The 26,558-nt window shown below is 36.9% G+C and overlaps 1 protein-coding gene across 2 annotated transcripts in view; it reads right to left on the bottom strand.

Moving 5' to 3' along the window:
* Window positions 1–2,089: 2,089 nt before the first annotated feature.
* ZNF148 (zinc finger protein 148) overlaps window positions 2,090–26,558 on the bottom strand; it is a 39,102-nt gene continuing 14,633 nt past the window's right edge. The window contains exons 2-7 of one of the 2 annotated variants that reach the window (XM_084289117.1): window positions 22,762–23,107; window positions 21,415–21,540; window positions 18,322–18,445; window positions 17,576–17,659; window positions 11,365–11,483; window positions 2,090–11,022 (exon numbers count right to left, since the gene is read on the bottom strand). In XM_084289117.1, the coding sequence (XP_084145243.1) occupies window positions 9,427–11,022; window positions 11,365–11,483; window positions 17,576–17,659; window positions 18,322–18,445; window positions 21,415–21,540; window positions 22,762–23,091 (2,379 nt within the window). In that variant the 5' untranslated portion in view covers window positions 23,092–23,107 and the 3' untranslated portion in view covers window positions 2,090–9,426. The remainder of the gene's footprint in view (window positions 11,023–11,364; window positions 11,484–17,575; window positions 17,660–18,321; window positions 18,446–21,414; window positions 21,541–22,761; window positions 23,108–26,558) is intronic. The other variant, XM_084289118.1, reaches the window with a different exon arrangement.

Below are 26,558 nucleotides of genomic sequence, written 5' to 3'. Positions count from 1 at the left end.
TAACCCCCCATGACCGAGTACAGCTCCAGCAGAAAGCTTGTTTCTTTGCACTTCGTATCTTGACAGCTAAAGCAGACAAAAGAGCAAACAATATTCTAGAGGAAACTGCCCTCTGTTGATGTGGCAGGTGCAACACACAGGATAACCAAGAAGCTGGACACTTCCACCCCGTCTCCCTAAACCAACCACCGCCAAATCTCTGCTGTTGTGAACTGCCTGCTGTCCTACTTGGAGCTACAAAACAGATTATCCTGTGTGGTACAAGGAAAAATAAAGCTACATGGGTTATTTTTCTCATTCAACACAAAACGTAGGTCCTAACAATTCTTTCCAGCATCAAAACATTTTAAAATCTAATTATGAGAGTCAAAAAGCAGAAACTATCAGTTCTGATTCCTTATTCTCACCACATAATTGAAACAAATAAAAATCATTGTGACTAATGTAAGCAAAACTAACAAAAACAAAGACAAGCAGGGTGGCTGAGTAAGCAGACGCTACTTACTAAGGTATATTGCATAATTCACCCACAATTTAAGACTATTGAACATAAAACAAAAGTAATAACTATACTAGATGGATGTCAACATACAACATTAAGTTCTTTATAGGTTATTTTAAAAACAATACCAGAACAAGCATACTGGAATAATATTGAAACAAAGTCATATAAAATAATACTGCTGTACTCATTCCATGTCTCAGACATATGTAAAGGGACTACGAGGCAGCAAGGATTATAGCCTGACACAACTAACAGGGGCTGGACTAAGGGCAGCCCTACTAAGGCCAATTTCAGATAGTTCCTGCAGAAATGTCTGTGCTGATTTCATGTATTTCTGGCTGTGTGCTCCTTCATCTGTTAGAGTTACCACCCCACTGGCTGAGACATTAAAGCAAATCTCAGGAGCGCTCTTTCTCTGCTGCAATGCAAATTCAGTCACCTTGACTTAAACAGCCTCAGAAATGGTTTAAGCCAGACAAAAAACTCCTCACCCGCAATCTGTGCTAACCAGAGGAGGTTCCCTGAGGTTCCTGCTGAAAGTCACCCCTCTGCGGGCTCCAGGACCAGTGCTGTAACAGACCGGAGGGGATCTAAACCAACACAGCTGTTTCTGCAGTGATCATCTGATCATGGCTCAAGTTTGAACACAGTTTAACTCTTTCTTTTTTCTCTTTAAAAGGTGATGTGCAAGTTTTAACATTGTCCAACATAAAACTTGTTCTTACACAAAGTAAAATCCAGACAGCCATGTATTTCACAAAAATCAAGTCTTCATCAGAAGTGACCTTACCAAAAGGTTCAAATGATACCTTTAACGTTTGAATAAACAGAGGTAAGGAAAACTAAATTACCAGTAATTAATGCTAAGGGGCACATTTCTGGTTTTAAGTGCAAAAATGCTATCATCAGTATTTCTCACATATCTGCTTGAATGGTACAAAAATACGCTGCATGTTAAATAGGTTGTATACTACACAGACTACAAAATGATGTAGCGCACACATGGCGTATTTGTATCCAGTAGGCAATAAAGTTAAATAAAATTCACCTTTCTTACAACTGAGATTAAAACAGACAAAGTCCTCATCCTCATTTACACGAGGAGTTGCTGGCACTGTGTAGTAATGCCTCTCTGGGGACAAAAGAAGCACAAGAGGCAAGCTAGCCTAACGCTATGTGGTCCTGTGCAAGTGACTCCACTGCTACCATCGTGCAAAGTCCAGGATTAAAATTAAGGTCAGATATGCAGTTTAACCAAATGTGGCAAGATGGAGATCCACAGGGGAAGGAAACCCAAATAAATTTGGTACATCTCAAATCGAGTACTTAAATATTTAATTGTTGAAAGCATCCACTTCAGTGCTTACACAGCGACATGTATCCTCACATGCCTTCATCTGTCTCGTTAAGAAAGATTTGAAATCATCTAACATGAAAAATACTGCTAAGTCTATTCATAAAACAGTATTCTATATTTTTATTTTTCAAACAGCAAGTGACCACATTTAAAATGCATCATTTGCAAATATAAATTATCAAACTATTAGTTTAATTAAAAATAAAGCAAAAACATAACTTCCCTTAGTATCACAATACATAGGAGGGTATTATGAACCCCAAATGACTAAGTTAATCATAAGAAAACAGTAATTTCAAAAGTGATGGAACTTATTAAGTCACTTAATGAATAAATCAATCCTAATAATACAATACCATTCACCATGATTATGTAAAAAAGCAATCTTTCATTGTATTATACAGATAAAACAATCCAATCCTTCATGCCACGTTTTGTAAACCATGATATAAATTACACTCACAGTCAAATGAACAGATAGAATAACTCCCAAAATATTTTTAAGTTGCTTTTAGGGCAGAAATAAAGGCAGAAATAGAATCATTTAAAATATATCAAGTTTAACCAAAAAATTCATTTGGTCAAGCCTGCTATCCAAATAGTTTTGTTTCCTGCAAAACTATTGTCTTTCTGAATTATGAAATTTATATGTTTCTTTTACATATTAAATGTCAGATGTTGAGCTACATTAAATCCTTTTATACCTTGTATCATTTTTGCCATGAGATCCAAGCATCTTTCGCGTACGTACACACACACACACGCAGACACACACACATTTTATCAGGGAATTCCTCATTTCACAGGTATAAAGACAGACTCCTGTACTGATTTCTGTCAGAAACATAAGGAATATACAACTTTCACACTCTTCAGGTTCCTACAAAACCATCTCTTATTTATGTACATACTTTTACTGATGGAACTCAGGTTACGATCTTTTGCCTAATAATAAAGGGACGGAATAGATGTTGTAGGATAAAGAAATATTGTATAGTTATTAATATAAACCTATTATCCTAAATTTATCCATACGGATTTTTTTAATAGTTGAAATACAAAGAAGGCATATGGACTTCAGCAAAATAACACTATATCAGAAAATGCACTGTAACAGTGTTCCAATATATATATCATCAGGTTTTTCATAACACAATTTCTTCTGTACACTAGATTTTGTATTAATTTCTGTCTTCAAATTCATCGTGTTTCCAGATCCAATTCAGCACTACATAGTATGCCTTCAAAAGAAAAGGAGGTCACTTGCTTTATTGAATATTCCAAGTTGCCTTCCAGACAGCATTAAAAGAAAGACAAGACTACACAGACAAAGTCCAGTATAATTCATTTCTGACAATGAAAATTTCAACCCCTCATACTGTTGCAAAATTCCTCCTACTGAAATGCTTTACTACAATAATAATAAAAAGCATACATTACATATAAAAGATACCAGTGTACTAAAAGTGACAGAAGTGGACTAGCAAATCCTTCAAAGCACATATTATATAAATGACTAGCATTTAAAAACATTTTTTTTTCTATAAAATGTAGGTCATATACATTTATAAATTGGGATGGGGGGTTCTAAAGCAGTGATGACTGTGTTCAAATAGTTTCGCTGCTCTGTACAGTCTAATACCTATTCAATTCAAACTATAAGTTTGACGTTGATTTATCAGAATAAACTCATCTCGTAGCTCATAATTTGAAAAATATGCAACTCAAAGAGAGCTACTCCTTTCTACTGGAGGCCCAAGTCTCATCAGTTCAATATCAGGACTTAAAGACTCCAAATTTAAGTAGAGGACTTGTCAAGAATCAGCACAGAAGCAGAATAGTATCTCTCATCCTTTAGAGACACAGCTATTCAACTTTTGCAGTCTTCCTCCTCTTGCAGAAGTGCAGCCAAGCCATTCATTTCTTACTCAAAGTGTGCACGGATGAAGCCATAGATCTAAAGACTGTCCCCTCTGTGTCTGAAATTGTGCTGTGTAAACAATGTTATATACTCCAGCAGGAGGACGTTTGAATTTATTTATAAAAAATGATTAAGAATATTCATTAACTCAAGGCTAATAACTCCCAAAGGTATTTTTGGAACTTATCCTTATGCTACTTGTAAAGTTAGCACTGTCATGTATTATTGCTTACAAACAGTACAACATCGTATGCCTTCTAACAGAGCGGTACTGTGTTCAGTTTGTTTGTATTTACAACAGGGTTTTTTCTTTCTTCTTTAAACAAGCTATAAAAAACATTACATACTTTACAGACAATACAAATTTCCACATTGGTACTCAATTCAAACAAATGGAATGCATAACAATAATAAACATCATAAAGGAAGACTGACATAAGTCCTTGATTGTCAAGACACATTTATATTTATATATAAACTCTAACTGTGCAGAATCAAAGATTCAATCATAGGTACATCCTTATTTGATAAATCATATTTACAGCATGATATTGCATAAAAAAATAAAATAATGTTGTTTACACAATATTACCTTTCCATCCATTGGATTAAGGAAAGCAAGAAACAGCTCTTAGAAATGTTGCTTGCCTCAGTTTGTGTTTCCTACCAAAAGGTACAATTTTAAAAAGGAAACATAAGGTTCTTTAGCAGAGTAGAGCAAAAGCGACTATAAATGTATTTCCCTGACACAAAGCAATTTAAAATTGAACAAAGGTTTAAATTTTAACTTAACGACATTTCCTTTCATTAGAAGTAATACTTCTTAGTACTTGCCCTTTGCAAAGTGAGTTTTAGCTAAATGCATCACATGCCTAACATAAACATGCATTACTGCAAGTTGAATGAACTTTCAAAGTTACAAGGCTTCATCTCAGGAGAACATTTAAAACTAGGGACGTGTAACATCATTAACTTGCTTCGGTACCAACCATGTAATTTGAAAGTTCACATGTATACTGGTACCGATGGCGTATTTCTGCCTAATAAAACTTCCAAACGTATTCCCAGGAGTATTAGGATTTTCCCTGCAATTTGTAATGGTATTAAAACAAACAAACAAAGAAGAATAAAAATCAAAGCTCTCAAAAACCAAGAAAATTTAGTTAGCAAATATGCATACATAAAGAAATCCAACGCTGCAAAATGCAGAGTGAATTCATCCAAATATTCTGGTTCATTTCAAATAGTTACTACATATGATACAAACACCATAAAAATAGTCTGAACAAGCATGGAATATAATGTATATGTCCAGGTGGAAAGTTTTCATAGGAGAACATGAATACTTTAGAATAAACTCCAAAAGTTACAGTAGAACCCCAATAATTCGCAGCAGTGACTTAGAAACCCTTCACAAATGACAATTTTGAGAAGAGCGAAGAAGCAGGCAATGAAAGCAAGGATGTCACGTCACAAAAGGTACTTGTTCATTTATTTTGACAACTGTAATTTAGTTTTCAGTGTTCCTTGTACCTCCCAGTATACTGATATGTGCAGTATACTAGGGTGAAGCAGTACAGTGCTACTGAGACGAGACCTCGCTCCAGTACTTTTTGGAACGTTGCAGAGAGGTGGGGACAGACCATGGGGGATGTATAAACTGATCGGATTAGCAGTCAGCGAATTAGCAAGATTTTACTGTACTTCTCAATCAACAATGAAAAGCTCCCTTCACGCAAAAAACTGACAAGTACAATATAAAAATAATGCAAGTGTTAATTCATGTGAAGAGTTTGTTGTCCTATTTTCTTCCTCAAACACCTTTTTCCTAAAGACATACTAGGAGACACAAGATCATAAAACATAATTCCTTTATCATCCAATTTAAATTATGCTGTTATTTGTAAACCAACATACAGGGATACACATTGTTAATCCTTCTCCCTAGACCTTGTCGTTTATGGTTAATTCATTCCCAAATCAAAAGCAGAAAACGTAACTGGTTATTAGTATACCATCACAAGCTGATTCCTTCATTGTCTGTTACATTAATGGTAAAACATACCAAAGGACTCATGCTAAAAGGGACACTGTCAAGTAATTTAGGTCCAAAATATGGCCTATTAGTATGTGTCTATATATATAGACATATATGTATATATATAGTTTGATAGTAAACATTATGAATTTCCTCTTTTTTTTTTTCCTTTTTTGAAATCATCATCGCTCTATCACTAGGAGATAGCCACAAAAAATTCCATCGTGCACACACACATGGTGCCTGCATGACCTTTAAGAAAGAACCTCTATTGTTAGCTCTGTGCAATATAAATGCTAACCCCGAACTCATGCTGACCGACTGAACAATATCAGTACAAGAACAGAACAGAAAACCAAAGACTTTTTTTTTCCCCGGCTCTTTTGGACATACATGGAAAACTAACAAAAACAAACACTGACCAGGTCAAAACAGAGAATGTGCATCTGTAGCAGATTAGAAGCAGCAAAATAAGAGCAGTAGAAAATGTTATTAAATAATGTAATTATTAAAAAAGAGCTTTTCACACAGAGAAACCTTCCAGAACTACATACAGAGTTTTTCCAGAATAAAAGGCCATGTACTCAGGAAATTATAGCAGTATTTTTGGTTAGCTCCTCCATCACAGAAAGCTTCAAGCATCAGCGGATCAAGTATTCACACCACCTCTTTAATTGTGCATGTGCGAGAATCCTACAAGATAGTCCCTGTGGGCTAGGCTGGGACTTCACAATCTGTCCTAAGGCACAGAGGATAGCTGTAATGGCTCAGCAGCAGACTAGAGAATGAACTGCGACATAAGGAGTAACATTTTCTCCGACAATTCCCATTTTGCTCCGGGGAAGAGCAAGTTCCTTCCCTCCATACAAGAGCTTACTCACGTACCCAAGCAGCAATCCATAAGTGTGAAGATGGCATGGAGCGAGAATTACTCCCTCCTACTCCTCAATCACTTTTTCACAGCAGAGGATCAATGCAATAACTATTTTTTTTCTTTAAATAAAGCTGAATCAATCTGCTTAGGGAGAAGCAGGCTTTATATTCCTTTTACCTCTCTGTTGGAACAGACTAGTACAGTAATAATCTTACTTTTTTTTTTAATTTTTTTCTTCTTTTGGCATTTGCTGCTTGTTATATTTAACAAATAGTACTATTAATGGTCACCTACTTGCAACAACAGGGCACTAGAACAAAGATGTCGACACAGTATTATTATTCAGGCAGCACAAGCTAAGATGTCATGGAAATGAAACAATGAAAACGAAACATGCGTAACAAGAGGTGGCTTCCTGGGGAATAGGGGCCATATTTATTGTGTCTATGCAAAGTAGAACGGAAAGTCAAAAAACCCAAACTGATCATAACGGAAGAAAACAGAGACATGGAACAAATTGAAATTATTCTTTCAAATAAATTTCTTTACATGTATCATTAATAATCCAGAAGGAATTAACTATTCTCCCTTGATGCTCAATTCTTAACTCTGGGCCAAATACTCAGACCAAATTACTGGTAAGTGATAACATGCAGAAACACCTTCCTTATATCATACACAGGGTCAATGAATCACAACATAATCTGTTCCCTTATACAAAAGTACTAAGTGAGAAGTTTACATAAATTGTATTTCCTGTCCATGTAGGAACCAAGCTGTGGGTTACAAACAGGCCTTCTCCCTGAACTGTACCAAGCAAAGTTAGTGCTTTAAGAGCGAGACCACAAGGGAAACGAGAGAGAGGGAAATTGGCTTCCTAGTCATAAAAGTCAAGAAAAATGTTGCTGCTGTTTTGGGAAGAGGTGGGGACTCTCGTGTGTCCTGCTCAAGTCCCTTCAAAAGACAGCGTATATCTTAGCCCCTTGAGGTGCAGCCTTTTCTCACAGCTGATGGCTTCATCTGAGAAATATCAGCTAGCAATAGTGCTGTAAAAGAATGTATGCAATCCTATAAAAAATACATATACATACATACATATATATATATATACACACACACACACGTGTTGTGTGTGAGTGCGTTTTTCCCTGGTTAATCAGCCTGTATTAGGCTTAAACTGCCTTAAACTACCAGACAGTGTCCCTTTAGGGAAGGTGCAATATAATGAACATACAGTTCAAAAATCTGTAAATTGTTAACTTAAACTACACAATAGTTATGCTACTCAAATCTTACCACCTTAAAATGCACACAGAACTACTTATCGTACCATACTGCATACATCAAGACAAAGTACTATTCAAAAAAACATATTCATGGTACAGGGATAAACTTTGTAGTTTATTTATATTGTGAAATGCAATGAAAACTTCTGATCACTCATCTATGCTGAAAAGAAATCCTTTTCACTAACATTATCCAATGGTTTTGGTTGGCAAAATTGTAATGACTTTCACCAAGCAAACTCGAAAAAGACATATGGAATCTGAATGCCCACTTCTTCAGCTTTTGGGGATACTTTGATAAATTTAATGAGCTGAATTGTCAAAACTCTAGACAAAGAATTAAAACAGTTTTTACAGAAGCTCAGAATATTCGATTTCAATGTATGCTGAAAGTAATCGTTGGAGTTGTATGAGATGAAAATGATGCAACCATATCAAACCTAAAAATCTAGAATGGTTTTATTTTTTGAGAAATCAAATCTATCAAATAAACTAAGTGCTCTATGTTAATCATTGTGAATATGTAGGGTAAGGTACAATTAAACTTTGAAATCTTGGAACACACAGTTTGTGTAAGCATTACGTAATTGGGAATGTCATCTACAGAGTATTTTAACTAAAACTTCAAAATCTTGGTATCTGTGTATGAAAAAGTCATTAAAAAGTTACATCTAGATTCAGCTGTACAAAGAAATACACATTACTTCAGGAATGAAGTAAAGGCATTAGCAGTTATGTATTTTGCTTAAAAAAGTGTTTAAACAATTTTAAATTAATTAGACTTTTAAATAGTAGAGTTAGTCTACCAGAATTTTTGTTGTTTTTTTTTTTTTTTTCCTCCAAACACGACTCGGGTAATGCAAAGCAGAAACATAGGGCATATGGTCTAAAATTATTTTTAAGAGAGTTGGAAGAAAGATTATTTTCCTAGAAAATGCCATCTTTTAAAGCCTTATTTACTTGACTTTGAAACTTATAGTTTATTCTGTGTGTTTAATACATGTTGATTCCCTGCTGAAGAGCAATGACTACACTGACAAGCTTAAAAATGACAATATGAATAGTATCAGACAATAAACTGTCCTCCCAAAGCATACAAGGAAACCAGTAAGGAAGCAACCATGGGGGAAAGTCTTACCTGGGGATTTTGTTTATTTTAATTTTCATAGAAGGTAAAATAATTACTGGATTCAAACAAGTGAATAATAACCTGCCTTTGATAGGGGCAACAACATCAGGCAGATCAATGACTGGTGACTAACCATTTAAAAAAAAAAAAAAAAAGGAAAGAAAAGAAAAAGAAAGCAGTTATTGGTCTTGCTAATATCAGCTTACTTTTGTTTTAACATAGCGCTCTTAAAAGCTGTACAGAACTCCATCTTATACAGAGCAACCCCCTTTTGACAAATGTGTTCTAAAGTGCCAGTATTATTTACAAAGATTTCTTAGCCAAAAGTCTGGCCTGTTGTGGCATCAGGTGAAGAAGTCATCCCAGCTCTGGTATCATTTACATTCACCAAGGGAAATTCTGGGAAATCAGCACTTGTCCCTGGTCCCCGAAGGTTCACCTGTCCATTGGCAGTGCTAAACTGAGATGATATTCCAGCTCTTGCCCCATGGTACTGAGCTCTGAAGGGCTGCTCAAAGGAGCTAATTTGATATGCTTGATGAACAGGCTGTGCCTCTGCTTTCTTCTGAGAAGTTACTTGATCCAAGAAGTCCTGGGTAGAGGAGGAAGAAGAATGATTTGCCTCATCACCTGAAAAGGGAAAAGGGTGCTGCGAATCACCAACCATTAGTCCAAAATGAGACTTGTCTGGAGTTGTTCTTAATGGAGAGTTCATTCCCGATCGAAAGCTATTGACGGGGATAGACGTGTAGACCTGCTTCTCTATGGAAGGAAATGCTGGCTGGGTTGTAAGAGTCTGGTTATCAGTCACAAAATTAAGGCTCGGGTTGTTCAAATAGGCATCATTTTGGCTAGTTCTGTCCAAAGCTTGTTGTAAAAACTTTGAATATTCCTGTAACATACTAGCTTTATCTGATGAGGAAGCCTGAGAGCTTGTTCCAACTGTCTCAGATTGGGTGACCTCAGACACTTCAGACGAATTGATTGATATACTGGAGGTCACCTCAGTGTCGGCCACGCTGAAGGATATCTCATGCTGTCCGTTAGCCTTGTGTGAATAATGATCTAACAGAGTTTGCAGTACCTCATCTGGAATGACATTTTTGTCATGGCTACCTTTAATTTCAACATTCAGTGCCTGTGTGTCTAATATGGAGGCTGTAGCAGTTTCATCAATGACGCTTGCCACAGCCGCCTGCGTAACCGAAGGCTGAGATGCTATGGTACTTACATTCAAGGCATATTCTCTACTGTTGTTACTAGCTGCTTGTAGATACCTCTTTTTCTTTAAAAACTGCATTGCATCATCGTAGTTAGTGCTGCTGTGTACAGGTTTACTGGGCCCTTCTTGTAATGTGTCAACTTGATCAATGTCAGCATTACCTTCAGAGTCCAGTAAACTCTGTTTGTCCACAAGATCAAAGGCATACTTTGAAACCTTGCTGTCTTCATATGTAGATAAAGGTGAAATGGTTTGACTTTGCTCAAGTGGCTGTTTCAGACTCCTTTTGCTGTTAACTTTTTTGAGAACAAGCTTGGGTGGGTGTATTTCTCCAGAATTTGCTTCTTCTAAGTGCGTCCCGCTGACAGAAGAATGGGGCATCTCAACAGCATATTCCGCTACCATATACTCATCTTTTACTTTTGTACTAGCAGAGTACAAAGGCAAGTAGTCATTTTTGTCCTTCTTCTGTTCGGATTTATCTATACCGTCCTTATCTCCAGATTTTGTTTTCTCTGTTTTCTGCCTTTTCTTCTTTGGCAAGGAGCTGTCTTTCATAGGCGTAGAGAAACCAGAATCTTCCTCCGATGGCAAAAAGCCAACTTTGGTGGCACTTCTGTTCGGTTTCTTGTCACGGTTCTCATGGCACATACGTTTATGTTTCAGCACACGATCAGTTCTGGAGAAATACTGCAGAATACACATATATATTTAATTAGAGAAAAAAACAAAACAAAACAAAACATTAACACTAAGAAAGGAAACTAATTCTAGCAAATTTACTTGACAGTCTGTCCACTTTACTGACTTCTAATGATAGCGTATATCAATAAAATCAACTGCAGACAGCTGCGACTCCTGTGCATACAGACAGCTCACTGTAACTGAAAAAAAAACAAACAACACGATTCTTTTGTATGTTTATTTGTATACGCAAAGCTACGGTATCTGGAGAAATTTCCCTGTGTACTGCTTGGGAACTGACTGGTATTTTGCTTTCTAATTGTGAAAGACTTCACTACAACATCTTACCTGCAAACAATATTCACACTGGTAAGGCTTCTCTCCACTGTGAGTTCTTTTGTGCCTTTCCATGTGATACTTCTGAATAAACCTCATACCACATTCATCACAACGAAATGGCTTCTCACCTGATAAAAAACATGTAGCAATATTAATCTAAAAAACCATCGATGTTCTTCCACACAATTACCAGGTCAAATATTACATTCTCTAATAGAAGTAATAAAGAAGATTTAGATTGTTGCTACTGAAAAACAAATTATGGCTTGCTCATATCACAGTTCTCCCAGCACTCAGGAGCTGATGCTTCCAAATTACTGTAAATCTTTACACTAAAAAAATTTAAAAATCCACCTTTAAAATGATTTCTCCCTTCTTTCTAATGCAGGTGCAAATATCTGCCTTAAACCTAACAAATGAAGAACCACAAAAATAACCTTCCTAAATAATTTTCAGGGCAGAGGACTATCTAAAAAATACCTTAATTCTCTCACCAACTCATTTAACTCAATCCTATCCCATCTAGAAGATAATTGTGTGTTTTCAAGCTGTTGATTTAGATTTTTGTAGGATACTCTGTATTTTCAGTTGTTTCTTTCCCCTTATCTGTTTGTGAAATTGAAATAACTGCTCTGAAACCAATTTACTATTTTGGTTGGAACCAAAATTCATTTTAAAATTGCAATTAATTAAAAAAAAAAAAAAAGGAAAACCTCTGTAGCTGAACTAACACAGGCAAATAGGGTTTTGATCCTTTCAGAACATGCAGTAACTGGTTTTACTTCCTTTAACTTTTGCCTTACATTTTCCTTATGATTCATTTACTTTCTAGGTTTCTCCAACAAAACTGAACAATCCCAAATGTGTTGAAAAGTCAGTTTTGATTTTACAAAAGTTCACTATTATTTTTCAGAACTCATCCTGAAAAACAGTCATCTTTCCCCTTAATATTTACTAAAAAGTCTTCTGAATTGATGCAGTCATAAGGAAATATCTTGGCAAAATCAGTCAACATCCTTTGTTCTGGATGCTGTCCTGCAGATTTTTGGGATATAAAATATCTATCTTTTGTTTCCAGGAGTATGCAGACTTATTTTTTTCTAAGGTAGGTTTTTTTTTTTTTCCTTAAAAATTAATTTACTAAATAGCATTACCAAATTATTAATGATAAATAAAATATTAATTTTATTTCATTATTATTTTCTGTTTAGAGTGGATAAATTCAGCCAAATCCTTCTATAAATGGAAACACTATTGATATGACTACACCTTAAAATAAGATGTCAGTACTTATAGAAACTAGAATGGAAAAGCGATGCCTCACCCACATGTTTGCTCCTTGTCAGATCATGAATGCCCAGAGTTTCAATTCTTAATTCCAAGCAACTTCTAAACCTCTCTCTTTGTAAGCCTATACCCAATTTTCAGTTATTAGTTCTTACCTCTCCGTGTGGCTTGTCAACCAAACCTTTTCTTGGATGAAATAATTCCAATTTATTCTCTCCTAGATCAAATTATCTCCCCTCCTAAGATCTTTCACAGCTACCATCTTTGTTTTTTTGCAGTCTCACAACCTCAGCATCCTCTCTCTTCTTTCACTTTTGGTCCGAGACCAACTTTACCATATCTTGTTTATTAATAACCACCATAAAATTTTGATCTTTTCAGCACCCTCTATAAATTGTAGCACCTACCACTTAATCCTTGCTCATACTGTCTACAAGTAAATCCTCCTCTCTGGCCTATTCCTTTACTTTCAAATTCCAGTTTCAGTCTTGCCATGTTCTCTGTATTAGTTAGGCATACCTACTACTATGGTGTTTTACTTGCACCAAGTCTCTTCAGGCTTTGTCAGTCAAATTAAATTCCCTGTTTGCACTTTTAAGAAAGATGAGGCAAGAGTTTTAGGTCTTGATGTTCTACTGTTATACACCAATCCCTTCCATTCCCAAAGACTATTACTTAATCCTTTTTAGTTTATGTTTTATTTTCCTTTTCTCCACTATTCCACTTGGTGCTTCATTTAAATCACCCCCTTAGAACAACTCTTGTTACGTTGTCTGAAAGTCTGTTTTCAGTCTCTTAAACTCTTCTAAGAGCAGCACAATGCTGGTTGGGATGCAGACTGTCCTGAGCCTCCACAGAAGCTGAACCAAGCCAGAGAAGCGAGACAGCTCAGTCCTGCTGCAGTGCAGAGCAGCCCTCCGTGGAGCTCTCCTGTATCCCAGGGAGGCTCAAATGCATTCTGCTTTGGGGGTACATTTACCTTCAGCCTCACACCCATCTCTGTAAGCCAACGGTCCCAGAGTCCTTAACAAGCTGGCTATTTACTGGCAAAAGCCTAACTGCTATCTATTCCCTTTCCTAGGCTTAACTGGGCTTAAACATTTTTTTCCCTGCAGTGTATTCCCACCAGCGATGGCAAGACGGCAGAGGTGTACCTCTGGCAGCAGCAGCATCTGTGCCAGACCGAGCACCACTGCTAAACAGCTTCCATACCCCAGGGGTAGGACAGGAGCAGGCTGCGACTGCTTGTTTTGGAGACCTTATGGGGACGTTATCAGGGCACTGCTGGCCATGCCTCAATAGGAAGAAAAGTTTGGGAATACTCCCCTCAACTAACTAGTACCAGACAGCAAATCATACTTTCCAGGAGAATTCCAGAACACTGGAAGTAAATTAAGACACATTTTGTGAAACTGATACCATGCTTAATTCTTGTTTTAATCTTCATAAGGAAGATAGTGTTAGAAAAAGATTAAAAATTAATATGAAGATATGCATCCTGTAATACTTTCTTCCTAGCAGAAGCCTGAAACTTCAGGTGCATTCTGAAATTTTGTTGTACTTTTAGAACAGGATATATTGCAAATGGAGCTCATTATTAAAAACCTTCTGGTAACATAGGGAGAATCCAAAATATATTTTTCTGAAGTGCATTGGTGACATAGGAAAAAATCAGTTGTAGGAAAAAAAATAAAATATTTAAAATATAATAAAATAATTATATACATTATTTACAAAAGCAGCCTATGTTTTGCGTCTAGACTGGAAATATGTTACAAGTGAGCAGTAGAACTATTTATAAAGCATGGCTGCAACTACTGTGTGTATGAAGTCTTTAACAATTATAGCAGCAAATCTCCAGGGCAGTTTAAAATCTAAACAGACAAAATACAAATGATAAAATATAAAATAAGACAATAAAAAGCAGCATGACAGAATATTAAGGCACTTGAATGTTTAGCCACTAATGCTGTTTTCTTGTTTGTTTGTCTTTTTTAAATGTAATCTCTTTTTTTTGTGTATGTTTAAAATGGAAAGTAGGGTGGCTTACAGAATTAGGACACATGAATGCATGAGTGGGTAACGTCTATGGATACATTTATAAACAACAATAAAGCAGATATACTTGAAAAAAAATCTGCTATCTTCATGAGCCTAGTAAACTCAAAATATGAAATTATTTGTGTGCCAATGACTGTTCATTTTCTCACAACTGAAATGGCAATTTTCCGTATCATTAGTGACAAGTTCAGCAGCAAGGATCTAAGCGCCGCTGCCCTCCTCTATATACAATTGTTTCTAGAAAGTGAATTTTGTATTAATATAATGTCTGCTTTTAGATGCAACTATTTAATTATTTACACAGAATAAGGCTGTTCATTGATTGCTTCCTACCTCCATCGTAACACTTCATTCGACAGAGTGGTTCAAAGAACCAAATTCAAATCAGACTGGAACTAGTTGGAGCACCTCTAAATTTAGGGCTTATGAGAGGCATAAAATAGGGCTTCTATGTATAACTGCCATCTTTGATTCTCTTAAAATAATGAACTTGAAAATTTGATAAACATCTTTAAAAAATAAGAAGCATATGCTATTCATTGGTATTTTGAACAATGTACAAAAACTGGTGCTAAAACCAGGCAGACATTAAAAATGCAAAATAAAAACAAAAAATACAGCAGAATTTAAAAGGAATATTTCTTATAGTATGAGTAATACAAAGAGAACTTTCCTTCACTTCCATCAAAGCAAAAACCATGGACCCAGTGTTCACCTCCATGTCAGAGAAGCAAACTGAAAATTCCCCTTTTCTGGGTGGGTTCAAACATGCAGTTCTGCAGAACAGAATACCACTAAGCAGACAGCTATGGCCCAGGAGTGAATATATTGTCACATCGAAATGAAAGCACAGATGGGCACACAGAATGACAATTAGCTATACGGGGCCAGGCCCTAAAACAGAGCTCTAGTCAAATACTTACTAACCAAGTGAACTTCAAAAAAGATGTTTTTTTTTTCCTTTTGTTTGTTTTTTTTTGATCGTTTTTGTGTGTTTTTTGTTTGTGTTGCTTGTTGTGGCTTTGTTGTTGTTTTGTTTTGTTCTGTTTGAGGAGGTAAAAAAATAAAATCCGTGTTTTTCTTTTTTTTTTCAGAATAAGTTGTATATATCCAGTAACTACAATCTCACTGAAGATGAAAGATGTTTGTCTACTGGAAACTAGCTAAATAAAGTAGGAATTACTCTACTGGAAGTTGGGTCTTAAATGATTTCTCCAAAGCATTTACTAGCTGTCATCTAGGGAAACATACACAATTCAGCAATTTAATCACAATCACTGATTTTATTTTTTTGGGAAACAAACAGACTATGCCTCTGGGTGCTAAGGAAAGAGGAAAACATAGCTATCTAAAAATTCAGATAACAATACAGTTAAGTTGTTAAATGGCAGATCTTTCTCTGCTAGACAAAGACTTAAGTATATAAGAGCTGAAAAATAAAAGTCCCACCAACATCAGACCCAACCCTGCCTCCAAAGCTTACAATCAATGCAGCGGAATTGTCATTTGAGCTAGAAACTGAATTTTAAAAGATAATCAGATGCAGTTAAAAAAATATTTTCAGTCAAGTGTTAATTAACTACATTGCCCAGACTCTCATTTTCAAAGCCACGTACAGGGAATAATCATCATGGAGAAAAAAAAAAAAAAAAGAAAAAAAGAAAAAAAAAAAACACTTCTGAAAAATGTGGAAAAAAATTGCCTTTTCTTTTGGGAGTCAGGGGCAGATATACAGACAAATGAGAGTAAATGAGCGTTCTTTTCAAGAATAATATCTACACAAAGTGAAGGCTGCATGGTTCACCAATTCAGGGCCAGAGGAAAGACTATGAACAGAACAAAGACTTGGGACAGAAGAATGGAGGCAGCTTCTGTGGCTGACTGGCTGAAGAAACCTACTTAGTCTGGACTCATGGCAACCTTGGATACAAAAATCCCATAAACAACAGGGCACTTGTGCATGCAACTCCCTGTACACTGCTCTGAAAATTCATTTTGCAAAGATTTTTCTCCCTCTCGACTCTTACACATGCACGCACTGCACTGCGTGTTAGTAGCTTTCATATCCACTTAAATGCTAGAGCCAAGAAACACTGTGCGTATTCACCAGCTCTGCTTTTCTGTAAAAGAGGCTGAGAAGTTGGCATCTAGTCCAAAGGGACCATATTACAAAATATTTAAAGAGGGATTGAAAGGCCATGCACCAAAATGCCAAAAACCCAATGAAGCCAAACCTGTTAAAGAATGTGGTTTTGTGCGGTGCAACAAGATAAAAAATAAACATGTGTAAACTTTAACTCTCTTTGGCTTAAAAATTCAGGCCTTACTTGACCTACGATATTTTTAAGCTAAAGCTCTTATTTTTAGAACAGTTCTGAATTAAACCTTTAAAAAAAAAAAAAAGGTGAGAAGTAAAGCTGATACTAATACCTTTGGGGTTCGGCATTTTGGCCATTTTAGTCCTGGCACTTATCCATCAAATTCCAAAAGAAATTAATAAAAAAAGAAAAATCTACCAAAATATGATTTGGAAATCCCTGTTGTCCACGTTACATTGATACTACAAAAGATAGAACTGCTTAATAAACCTTGTTTTTAAGGAACGCACAAACTTCAAAATTTGTCACTCTGGGATTATTTACAGAGACTACTTTCAAAATCGCTTATTACAGTTTATACCACTTTACAGCCACAGAAAAGTGGAACATGTTGAAAGCACAAAGGTAATTTTTTTTAAAGTCTTATAACATTTGTTAAGTCAAAACAAACTACAACAGGGTCTTAGGCTGCATACTTCTTATCCAAAATCTTGCCTGACTGGGGAAACAGTTTTTAAGCACACTAGCAAAGATACTCAAGGCACTATACTCACCAGTATGAATCTTCTCATGCCTCTGTAGCAGGTACTTCTGTATGAAACGCATGTCGCACTGACTGCACTGAAATGGTTTTTCACCTTGAACAATATAATTCCACATCCATAAGTTAATAACTACACAGTGTTGTTTCTGATAACTACTTTTGAGGATTATTAAAATCTTTATAAGAAACCAGCATCTGAGCAAATTCCAAAAATACTCTAGTACCAAAAAACATTAGCCTTACTAAGTATATGAACTCCAGAATTGTTTCCATGATCCTAAGAATCACATTGAGACTAGCATGGAAGAGTGATCTGAAATGGCTGTAACATCCTCATGAACAAGATCAATCATGATGCTGGCATAAGACTGCATTCAGGATACTGGCAAGCTATTATAATGGTAAGTACCTTTTTCACTTCTCCGAACCAGAGAGATACCTCATCAGGCAAATAAGCAGCCGGAGCACATTTTACAAAGGGGTCAATTTTGGCACTTAGGCTACAAGTCAACCCATTACTTTCTGATAAAGAAAGAAAAGAAACCTTGTAAACAGTTAGGTCTTAAGTTGATTAAACATACGTTGATTTTTTTTTTCCTGGTATTCTTTTGACACTTTGGTGCATGGAATCTCTAAGCTTAGATGCCAAGTTTGCTACAGTCTTAACACTGAAATCCGCATATAGCTGAAAACATTTTAACATAAGTAAACAACCCTTTATATAGCAGAAAAGACAAATTTGAAGTCAAGCAGTACCTGTATGAATGAAGACATGTCTCTGTAAATGGTAGTTGGTTCTAAAGGCAGCATTGCAATGCTCACAAACATGAGATTTGTGGGTTTTCAGACCAAGTGATCCATCCTCATTTATTGTAAGGATCTATTTTAAAAAGAGTAAAATTTGTTCTCACACTACCCTCTAAAGATGTCTTATTAACTACAAAAAAAAAAAAAAAAAAAAAAAAACATTTTTTCGATGCAGAAAATTTAAATATTTCAGGTAAAACAATGCTAATTTCTATAAAGCTACTTCTTAGGCTTTTAGCTTACATTTCCAATTGCAGTCCAATCCAACTTGTGTCTCATTGTACGTTAAGAAGTATTTCAACAGGACGGAGGCAAAAGCATCTCAGAAAATCAACTTAGAGCTTCCCTACTCACAGCTGAGTCATTTTATATGCTACTGTTTACTTTGTCCGTCTGTTGGAAAGGACGTGAAGTAACCAAACCACCTCTGGGCACTGAACCATGGATAATCACATTTTAAAGTAAAAGTGAAAAGTTATGTTCTTTTTTTCAAATCATTATTGCAATTTGCAAAGTAACATACAAATTATCCAGGATAGTCATACAAATTACCTATATCTACATATATCAGCAATCTTGGAGACAACATTATATTTTAAAAACTAAAACCCCAAAGCCAAACAACTAAGAAAATAGTATCATTCTTCTCCCAAGGTTTTCACTCAATAAAATATTGCTCACTCAATATACATGTTAGAGCATCTCCTTGACAAATTCAACGTTCTACACTCAACTGCTTTGGTGTCAAAGCAGCTGTTTTAATATAAAGTTGAAAAAAGTAATTGAAAAAAAAAATTACACCATATCTTATTCAGTAAAGCTCATTACAGGTTTGCTCTAATTTGTCAAAAAAAAAAAAAAAAAAAAAACCCACACCCAAACTCTCTATCATCTCTGGCAAGAGCATAAGGAAACCAGTAAATAAATTACATTTCCAGAAGTCTTACTTAACTGAAAACAGAGCTATAAAGAAGCGCTTAAATAACCTTACATAAAACATTTAGTCCCTTGTTATTAAAAAATATAAAATAAAAATCTGCTGGGGAAACACATCTGCATTTTGATTAGCTATGATGTTTAAAGTTTTATGATAATGATAGCGATGAGAAAGGGAGTCAGAATAAATGAAGTATCTCTGCACAGTAGCAAATACTATAGGATCTACTTAACAATTTTTAATTTTGCTGCATCAAAAAATCAGCAAGAGTGAAAGTCTCAGCTAGCAAATTCTTGCGCATTCACTCTGAAGGACAAGCACATTCATACGTTTGTAGGGTTGGTATGTTACAGCTCCAGTAAGTCTCTGATACAGACAACTATAATTAGGTACTGTAACAGCATTCAGCTAATGAAACTGGTTATTTAAAATAAATTTAAATACCTGCTATGATTTTTTTCATATATTGATTTTTTTTAAATAATTGTGCAAACTAACCCTGAGCTCTTCCACTGCATCCATTCATTGCATCATGTCTTAAATCAAGAAAACTTTGACAGTTTTCATAATAAAAGTAACGTGTGTGTGTGTGTGTGTGTGTGTACATGCATGCATTTGTGTTCTTGTGCATGTGTGTGTGCATGGAAGGGGAAAAGTAGATAGGATTCATAAGAGCTACTGACTTTTTATGTATATGAGGACTACATTAATAGAAGAAAATTTCAAATGTTTCAGTAAATTAATTGACTTCCATTTGTAAAAGTCCCAGCTGCTGTTTGGATGGAAAAATCTACCCTGTTACTCTGGGAGCACTAACTCAAACTGCAGAAGGCTCTCACCTATGTCAGCCCTTCAGCTTCATCCTGCCATTCTACTCTGACAAGCTTGAAAAAAGGGGAAGAGAGACTGAAAAAGAACCTGTTTAACAATTCTCCTGATCATTTTTCAATCTTTTGTTATCTCAAAAGAATGGCACTGACAGACTGGAAGATAAAAAGGAAGCATGCAAGTATATGTCTGTAGAAAGAGGGACACATGCCTCTCCTACCTTGCAATGTTTCCATGGAAGTGATCTGTGGAGGGTACTCGACCTACATCGCCTTTCTCTATCAAAAGGACAAATACCTTGATGCAAAGGATTTGGAACTTGCTTCCACACCCAATTTGATATAATTTGTCAACTTTCCAAGAATACGACAGTGCTTTGAGGAGGGTTGAAGGGTCCCAATCCCAGGACAACAAGCAGGAGTTTTTGGAATTCTTCGTGGTGTTAGGCTGAGTTTTCCTTCAATGCATACACAGTCTAGGTTGGTTTCAGAGTAGGCTTATTTTAGGGCTTCTGTGTGATGATATATAACTGGTTTTTACCTATCAGAGCTTCCAGCATATGTTCTATTTTAAATCTGAAGATGGATTTGGAGAGTTGCTAGAAGGTATAACACTGCTACCTCACGAGGTGAAATGATTCTGTTTTTATCTGAAGTGGCTCTCAACAGAAGAAAACCTAAATTTTCAGACATATAGGGATACATACTCTTCATGAATGGATCTACAAAACAATTTTTGAAGTAACAAACCAGCAGCTATCATAAGAATCTTTTGATATCAATAAATACATATATGAAGATGATTATGACCACAGGAATATTCCCTACTGGTAGATTATTTTATATATATTAATAACTTTTTAGAATTTTCCAAACTACCATTTTAGATTTCTTTTTAAAAACTTTTCACTATGCATAAAGCATATAAAATTGACAGGCTCACAGAAAAGCACAACTATTATTAGACTGATACAGAGTAATGATTTATAGGTTGTCTACAAAGCTACTGACTCATAATTTAAAAAAAATATTTGGAGAGAACTCCCTGGAGAGACAGATGTTAAAATATGTCAAGGGTTCATGTTGCTAAAAAGAGTTCAAAGAAAAACACTGTTATATCAGGTTTTGATTTGGGTCTCTGGTAAACTTCAGAACTGCATCTTCACTGAGCAAACAAACAATTTCCAGCCTAACTACTTCAAATGCTAATGAAATTAGTCATAGTCAACCCAATCTTCAGGTTCTTTTAATCTTGGTTTTGCCAAATCAATGTCTTACTTTTGCTGGTGAACGCTGTTTTCTTTTCTTCTTTTTCTGCAAATCTACTGGCTCTCGTATTTGTTTTTTGTCTCGTTTCTGTTGTTCAGATGCATCAGTAAAGGTAATTTCTTGCTTTACACTGATCTGTTAAGATACCAAGTGCCAGTTTCAGGTAAGGTTCTCACTACAGAAAAGCAATTTTTCAATTTTAGAAGATGACAAACTGCTGAAACAGAAAACCTTTTTCTAAGGGAATTATCGTGTGGCTTCATTCTTTCAGAAATTTAAGTGAAAGGAATAATAAGAATCTTAAGTAAAAAGGGCATAGTTAATTTTTACAGTGACATTTTGATGTATCCTTTCATTCATCTCCCAAAGTCTTTTTTCCTTCTGATCTGTGGTGATTTTGAGATCAGTTCTTATATTAAAATCACTTCCATCTGTAAAAGCATTCAGCTTTTCACACCTACTTTACTTTAGTCCGTGTATTGTCAATGCAAGATTTAACGGAATAGTTTAGTATATATTTAAGACAGAAGTACTTTTAAAGAAAACAAAAATATTGCTAACGATGGGATTTTTTTTTTCCAAAAATATTTCTTCACCTATTGTGCACTTCAATGAAGAGCAAGATACTCTTACATTTTTCTAACAGCTGAACTGCCTGATCTACAGCTAACAGAGTCGTGTTTTCACAACGCTACCTTTCCGAGGATTATTCTTCATATATAAGGCTAGCTGCTTTTAAGGTCCTTGTAATTATCCTTTATGTTTGACAGCTATCAGTGATGGTGTGCTGCTTTACAGACAGACGTTCTGCTTTCAAAAGGAAGTCATCTGTATTCTCTCTGGGCAAGATGAGGGAAACTTTCTATTAGATCTCAAGGAGGGGCATATTTATGGTCATGTATGAAGTGTCACAGTCCAACCTGCAGCGTGAATGCAATTGCTAAGCGTCCACATAGCTTGAAAACATATAAGAAGATGCTTCCTGCGTCAAAAGAAACTAAACAGCACTATCAACAGCATAAACAGTATGCAACTTTTCATAACGCTATTTATTCTGGTTTGTAGTTACCCTCGAACATTAAATGTATTTAAAAGAGCACAATTTAACTCGTTAATTTTATGGCAACAGCCTGATTATAAAATATTTATAAAACAGATACTTAAAGATTATACTTAATTGGAAAAATTTGTCCACAGCCAGAGGCAAATGACATTTTCATAAACAGCATCTATTCATAAATATTTTGATAATCAAAATCCAAACAAGCAATTAATAGATTCTTGCCAGAGTAGGATAAGACTATCGGATCAAGCTCCCTAGTAATTTCTCCAATATTTCACAAAGAAATTGCTTACAGGGACATTAACAGCATACTGCAGCCCTTGAGGAAGTCTATCTTGCGCATCCATGTCATCATCATTTTTTACCGTCTCCTCATGGACCATGAGTTCATCATGTGAAATCATCTCTTGCTGTCGAAGTTCACTTTCCTGTAACACTTCGTCTGCCGCAAGAATTTCTTGGTGTGCCATAGTCCGATCTTGAAGCACTGCCTCTTGCCGGTCTCCCGATACTCCGGACTGGTCAGATACTGCACCCATCCCTACCATAGCCCTGGATGACTGCATTTGGTCTATGCCACCACATTTAAGAAATAATCCTCCCAGCTTGTCTTCAATGTTCATTCTTAAGTGCAATAACCTACAAAGAAAGTTTTAATAGTAAACATCTCCAATCGGTGCTCTTGCTTCAAGTTTTCACTTAAAAACATTTATAAGGCCCCAGTCAGTACTCAGCATACGTACATGCACTCCACTCCTAACACCAATACCCAAACAGAAGCGGGGAGTTGGATACCTTGCTTCAACACGAAACGATTCTCCTTTCACACACATTCATGTGTACACCAATGAAGACTTTCAGACAAAAGGTTTGTAACAAGGTGCCCTCCGATTGCTGGCAAAAGCCTAAGATTAAATGAGACCTAACTCCTTATTTTTTCAAAAAATGTTGTTTTTTTCTTCCCCTTTTTCTCTTTTTCTGCTTTGTTTGTCTGAGAAATGCCAATGTCATACTGGTCCAGCTCCCCCCTATTTCCTTGTTCTTTATGTGCTCTTTTGTTACAGCTACCCCGGGGCATGCTATAGCTGCAGGAACACCTTTAATATCCCCGAGTGAGAGAAAAGAGAACTTTCTGGCTAAGCGTGCACGTCGAGGAAGGACTACAGCGAGGTACAATTTGTTTATGAAAAGGGCAGTCATTTTCACACCCGCTAAGCTGGCGCATTAGTCAGGAAACATTAATTCCAGTCGTGAAGAGCAATACCGGTAGTTACACTGATTCGTGATGCACAGATACCAAGTGGAATATTCCAACAAGTGGCATGGCTTTCTCCTCTGTTGTCTAACACAGGGCAGCAGGCTTTTGTGGCTGGCAGTGGCAGCATCTGCTTGTCCCCTCCCTGTTCCTCAGGTGATGTGACTTTGCTAGGACAGGACACAGCCCTCTGGACCTCCCTACACACCGTGGGATGTGTGGCATGGCAGGGCTAAAACTTCTTGGTGTCCTGCATGGGTCCCAGGAGCCAGCCTCCTCCGTGCTAGTCCCCAGGCCCCTAACTCCTACCTGCTGCACAGCGCTCTGGTCCACTGCTCCAGACAGACCCACAGACAGACAGACATCCCTCCTGCACCCCTGCCTCGTCCCACAGCTGGCAGCAATGGCTACACAACAGCATGGGGTGGGAGCAGAGGCACAGCGGGGCCGGACAGCGCGGGGTGAAGCACAAACAGCATATCTTGGGGACAGCTACGCCAGCCCCTTGGATTTTGTCGCATTCAGAATCACAATATGAACGGGATGGTGGTGCAGCCCCCTGCAAACCCACTGCCAGCTCCTTGCAAACCCACTGCCAGCTCGCCAAACGACTGGATCAAATGAGTGTACATCAACTATTTAAATTACCAGTCTTGTTTGATCGCTTTCCAAAGCACTTTCTTCACCAGGAATATCTTCTGAAAATTCTTGATGCACCTGAAACCTTTGCAAAGATTTGTTTGTGCTGAACTACAGGGAGCTTACAAAGCACGGAGCAGCCTTTCTGCAGGTGAGATCCTAGCCTACTGGGTAGGAACACAAGCCACCAGAGAACCAGCTGACAAAGATCTCGAAGTTCTGCTACATTATACTTTGCTTCCAATCCTACTGTTAGCTCTTAATCTTCTTCCTAAAGTAAAATTCACTCATTTTTTCTAAAAAATGAAATTAAAAAATTCCACATTAACACCTTCTAGTTACAGCTCATGTCATATAGCACAGAATTGGAATAATATTTATTCCCATGCCCTACCAGGAGATGTTCCAAATTTCTGACTGTATCACTGAAAAGCTGATAGCCAGCATGGGCTGACTTCTCCAAGTTTCAGCTATTTAAGTGGCACGCCAAAGAAAGAAGCTTTTCAGACAATTACAGGTCTTTTTAATAAGCCTTCTGATGCCACAAGTCAGGAGGACGCAGTCACCAAGCTAAATCTGTTTATATATGACAATGTCATCAACAATTTTAATAATCTCCCTTCCTATGCAAAAAAACAAAAACATTTTAGAGACCCAAAAAAGCCTGTGATGGAAGCAGAAGAGGAAAAATTCTGTTAAGAGCATTTTTGCTTGTTATCTGTCCTTTTTTGTTCTTCTGCAATTTTAACACAAGGAAGTTTGGAGTCTTTCTCTTGATTTTCAAAGCATCTGTCTTCAAGTACTGACAACTCCTTAATGTCGTAAGCGAGCTCAGGTAGTGCTAGGTGACAAGCTTACTCCCAGTTAATCCACTTTATAGGAAGAGAATGGGATTTCACATCTTCAAGAGAAAACGGATGTCTGGCATGCCACACAGCCACCTAGAGACATTATATAATCCATAAAGTATTTCGGGGAGGTAACTGGGAAACCATACTGATAGTTTCTCAGCAGTAATACAAACAAAAAAAACCCCTGGCATAGCACAAAGGCTGCATTTTTTCTACCAGTGCAGGTCTCCCAGAGAGATCGTGCAACAGACCTTAGTGATCCTAAAAGAACATAAGGGTGAATTTATCATTTTATCAGTGCAGAGGATCCTGTGTCAAGTAAGAAATGCGAGAAGGAACTCAAGGTCTTGAGAATCTGTCTCCCATGGAGTTACTATTTGATAAAGGATGGTGCGAAGGAGCTAAGGTTTCTTGGTAGGGCATGTTAAATATGTACAATGAAAGATAGACTCCAAGGAAAACGAGCAGATATATTTATTCCTTTCAGCCTTTATCCCAAGTTTATCCACTCTCAGCATACATCTTACATAGATCATCATCTGCTGCACTTTTGTTCCATGCTACAGAAATGCGACAGTGTAAGCTCAGCACAGAGTCTTTAGAGGAATGGTATGTGCAGGTACTGGGATACAAGAACGCAAGGTGATTTAAGGAAAAAAAACCAGCATCAAGTCTGAGAACACAGTGGCCCTGATCGCTCTGCTCAAGCCACTCACGGAAACGGTTGCTCCACATGGAGCATACTGCCGTCTCACCCCGAAGTTAGGTATGAATTGAGGAAATCCTGGATACAAAGCTATTTCCCGGCAGGAAGATAGGCAGACAAATGATAATAGAGAGACCCGAGCGTTTCAGGCTGCAGAAGAGCTGCTGCTCTCGCCAACAGAGACAGGCAGATTCATAGGGGAGCTGGCAAGACAGAGCAGCTGCCCAGAAGACAGTCGGGCACTAGATGGCATGTCCTGGTCTCACTAGAGCTCTGAATTGCCAGGGGAAGGGAAACTATTTCGTTCTCACCCTGCCAAGTAGACTTAGCAGAGTCATGCAACTGCAAACACTCGGTTGTTTTCCAATCATGATCTTGAGTCATATCAGCTGCTGGTACAGTGAGCGTGCTGCTTATTGAATCAGGCTTTCAAACATCTGGCTTTTCAGAGAGAAATAACAAGAACTTGTAGCATATTCTTAGGCTGCGTACTCTAAGCGATGAAGCACAGTGTAAGTCATATGACATCAGGTACTGCTTGAAAAAGAAGAACTACAAACACAAATAAGCTACTAATTCAAATGAGAAGTATCCCAATTGCCACCATCTCAGTGAAACAAGGGTAATTTGTCATCTGAC

The sequence above is a fragment of the Netta rufina genome (genome assembly GCF_964035555.1).
Source record: "Netta rufina genome assembly, chromosome: 6".
NCBI lineage: Eukaryota > Metazoa > Chordata > Aves > Anseriformes > Anatidae > Netta > Netta rufina.
This window is presented reverse-complemented; position numbering and strand designations above follow the sequence as displayed.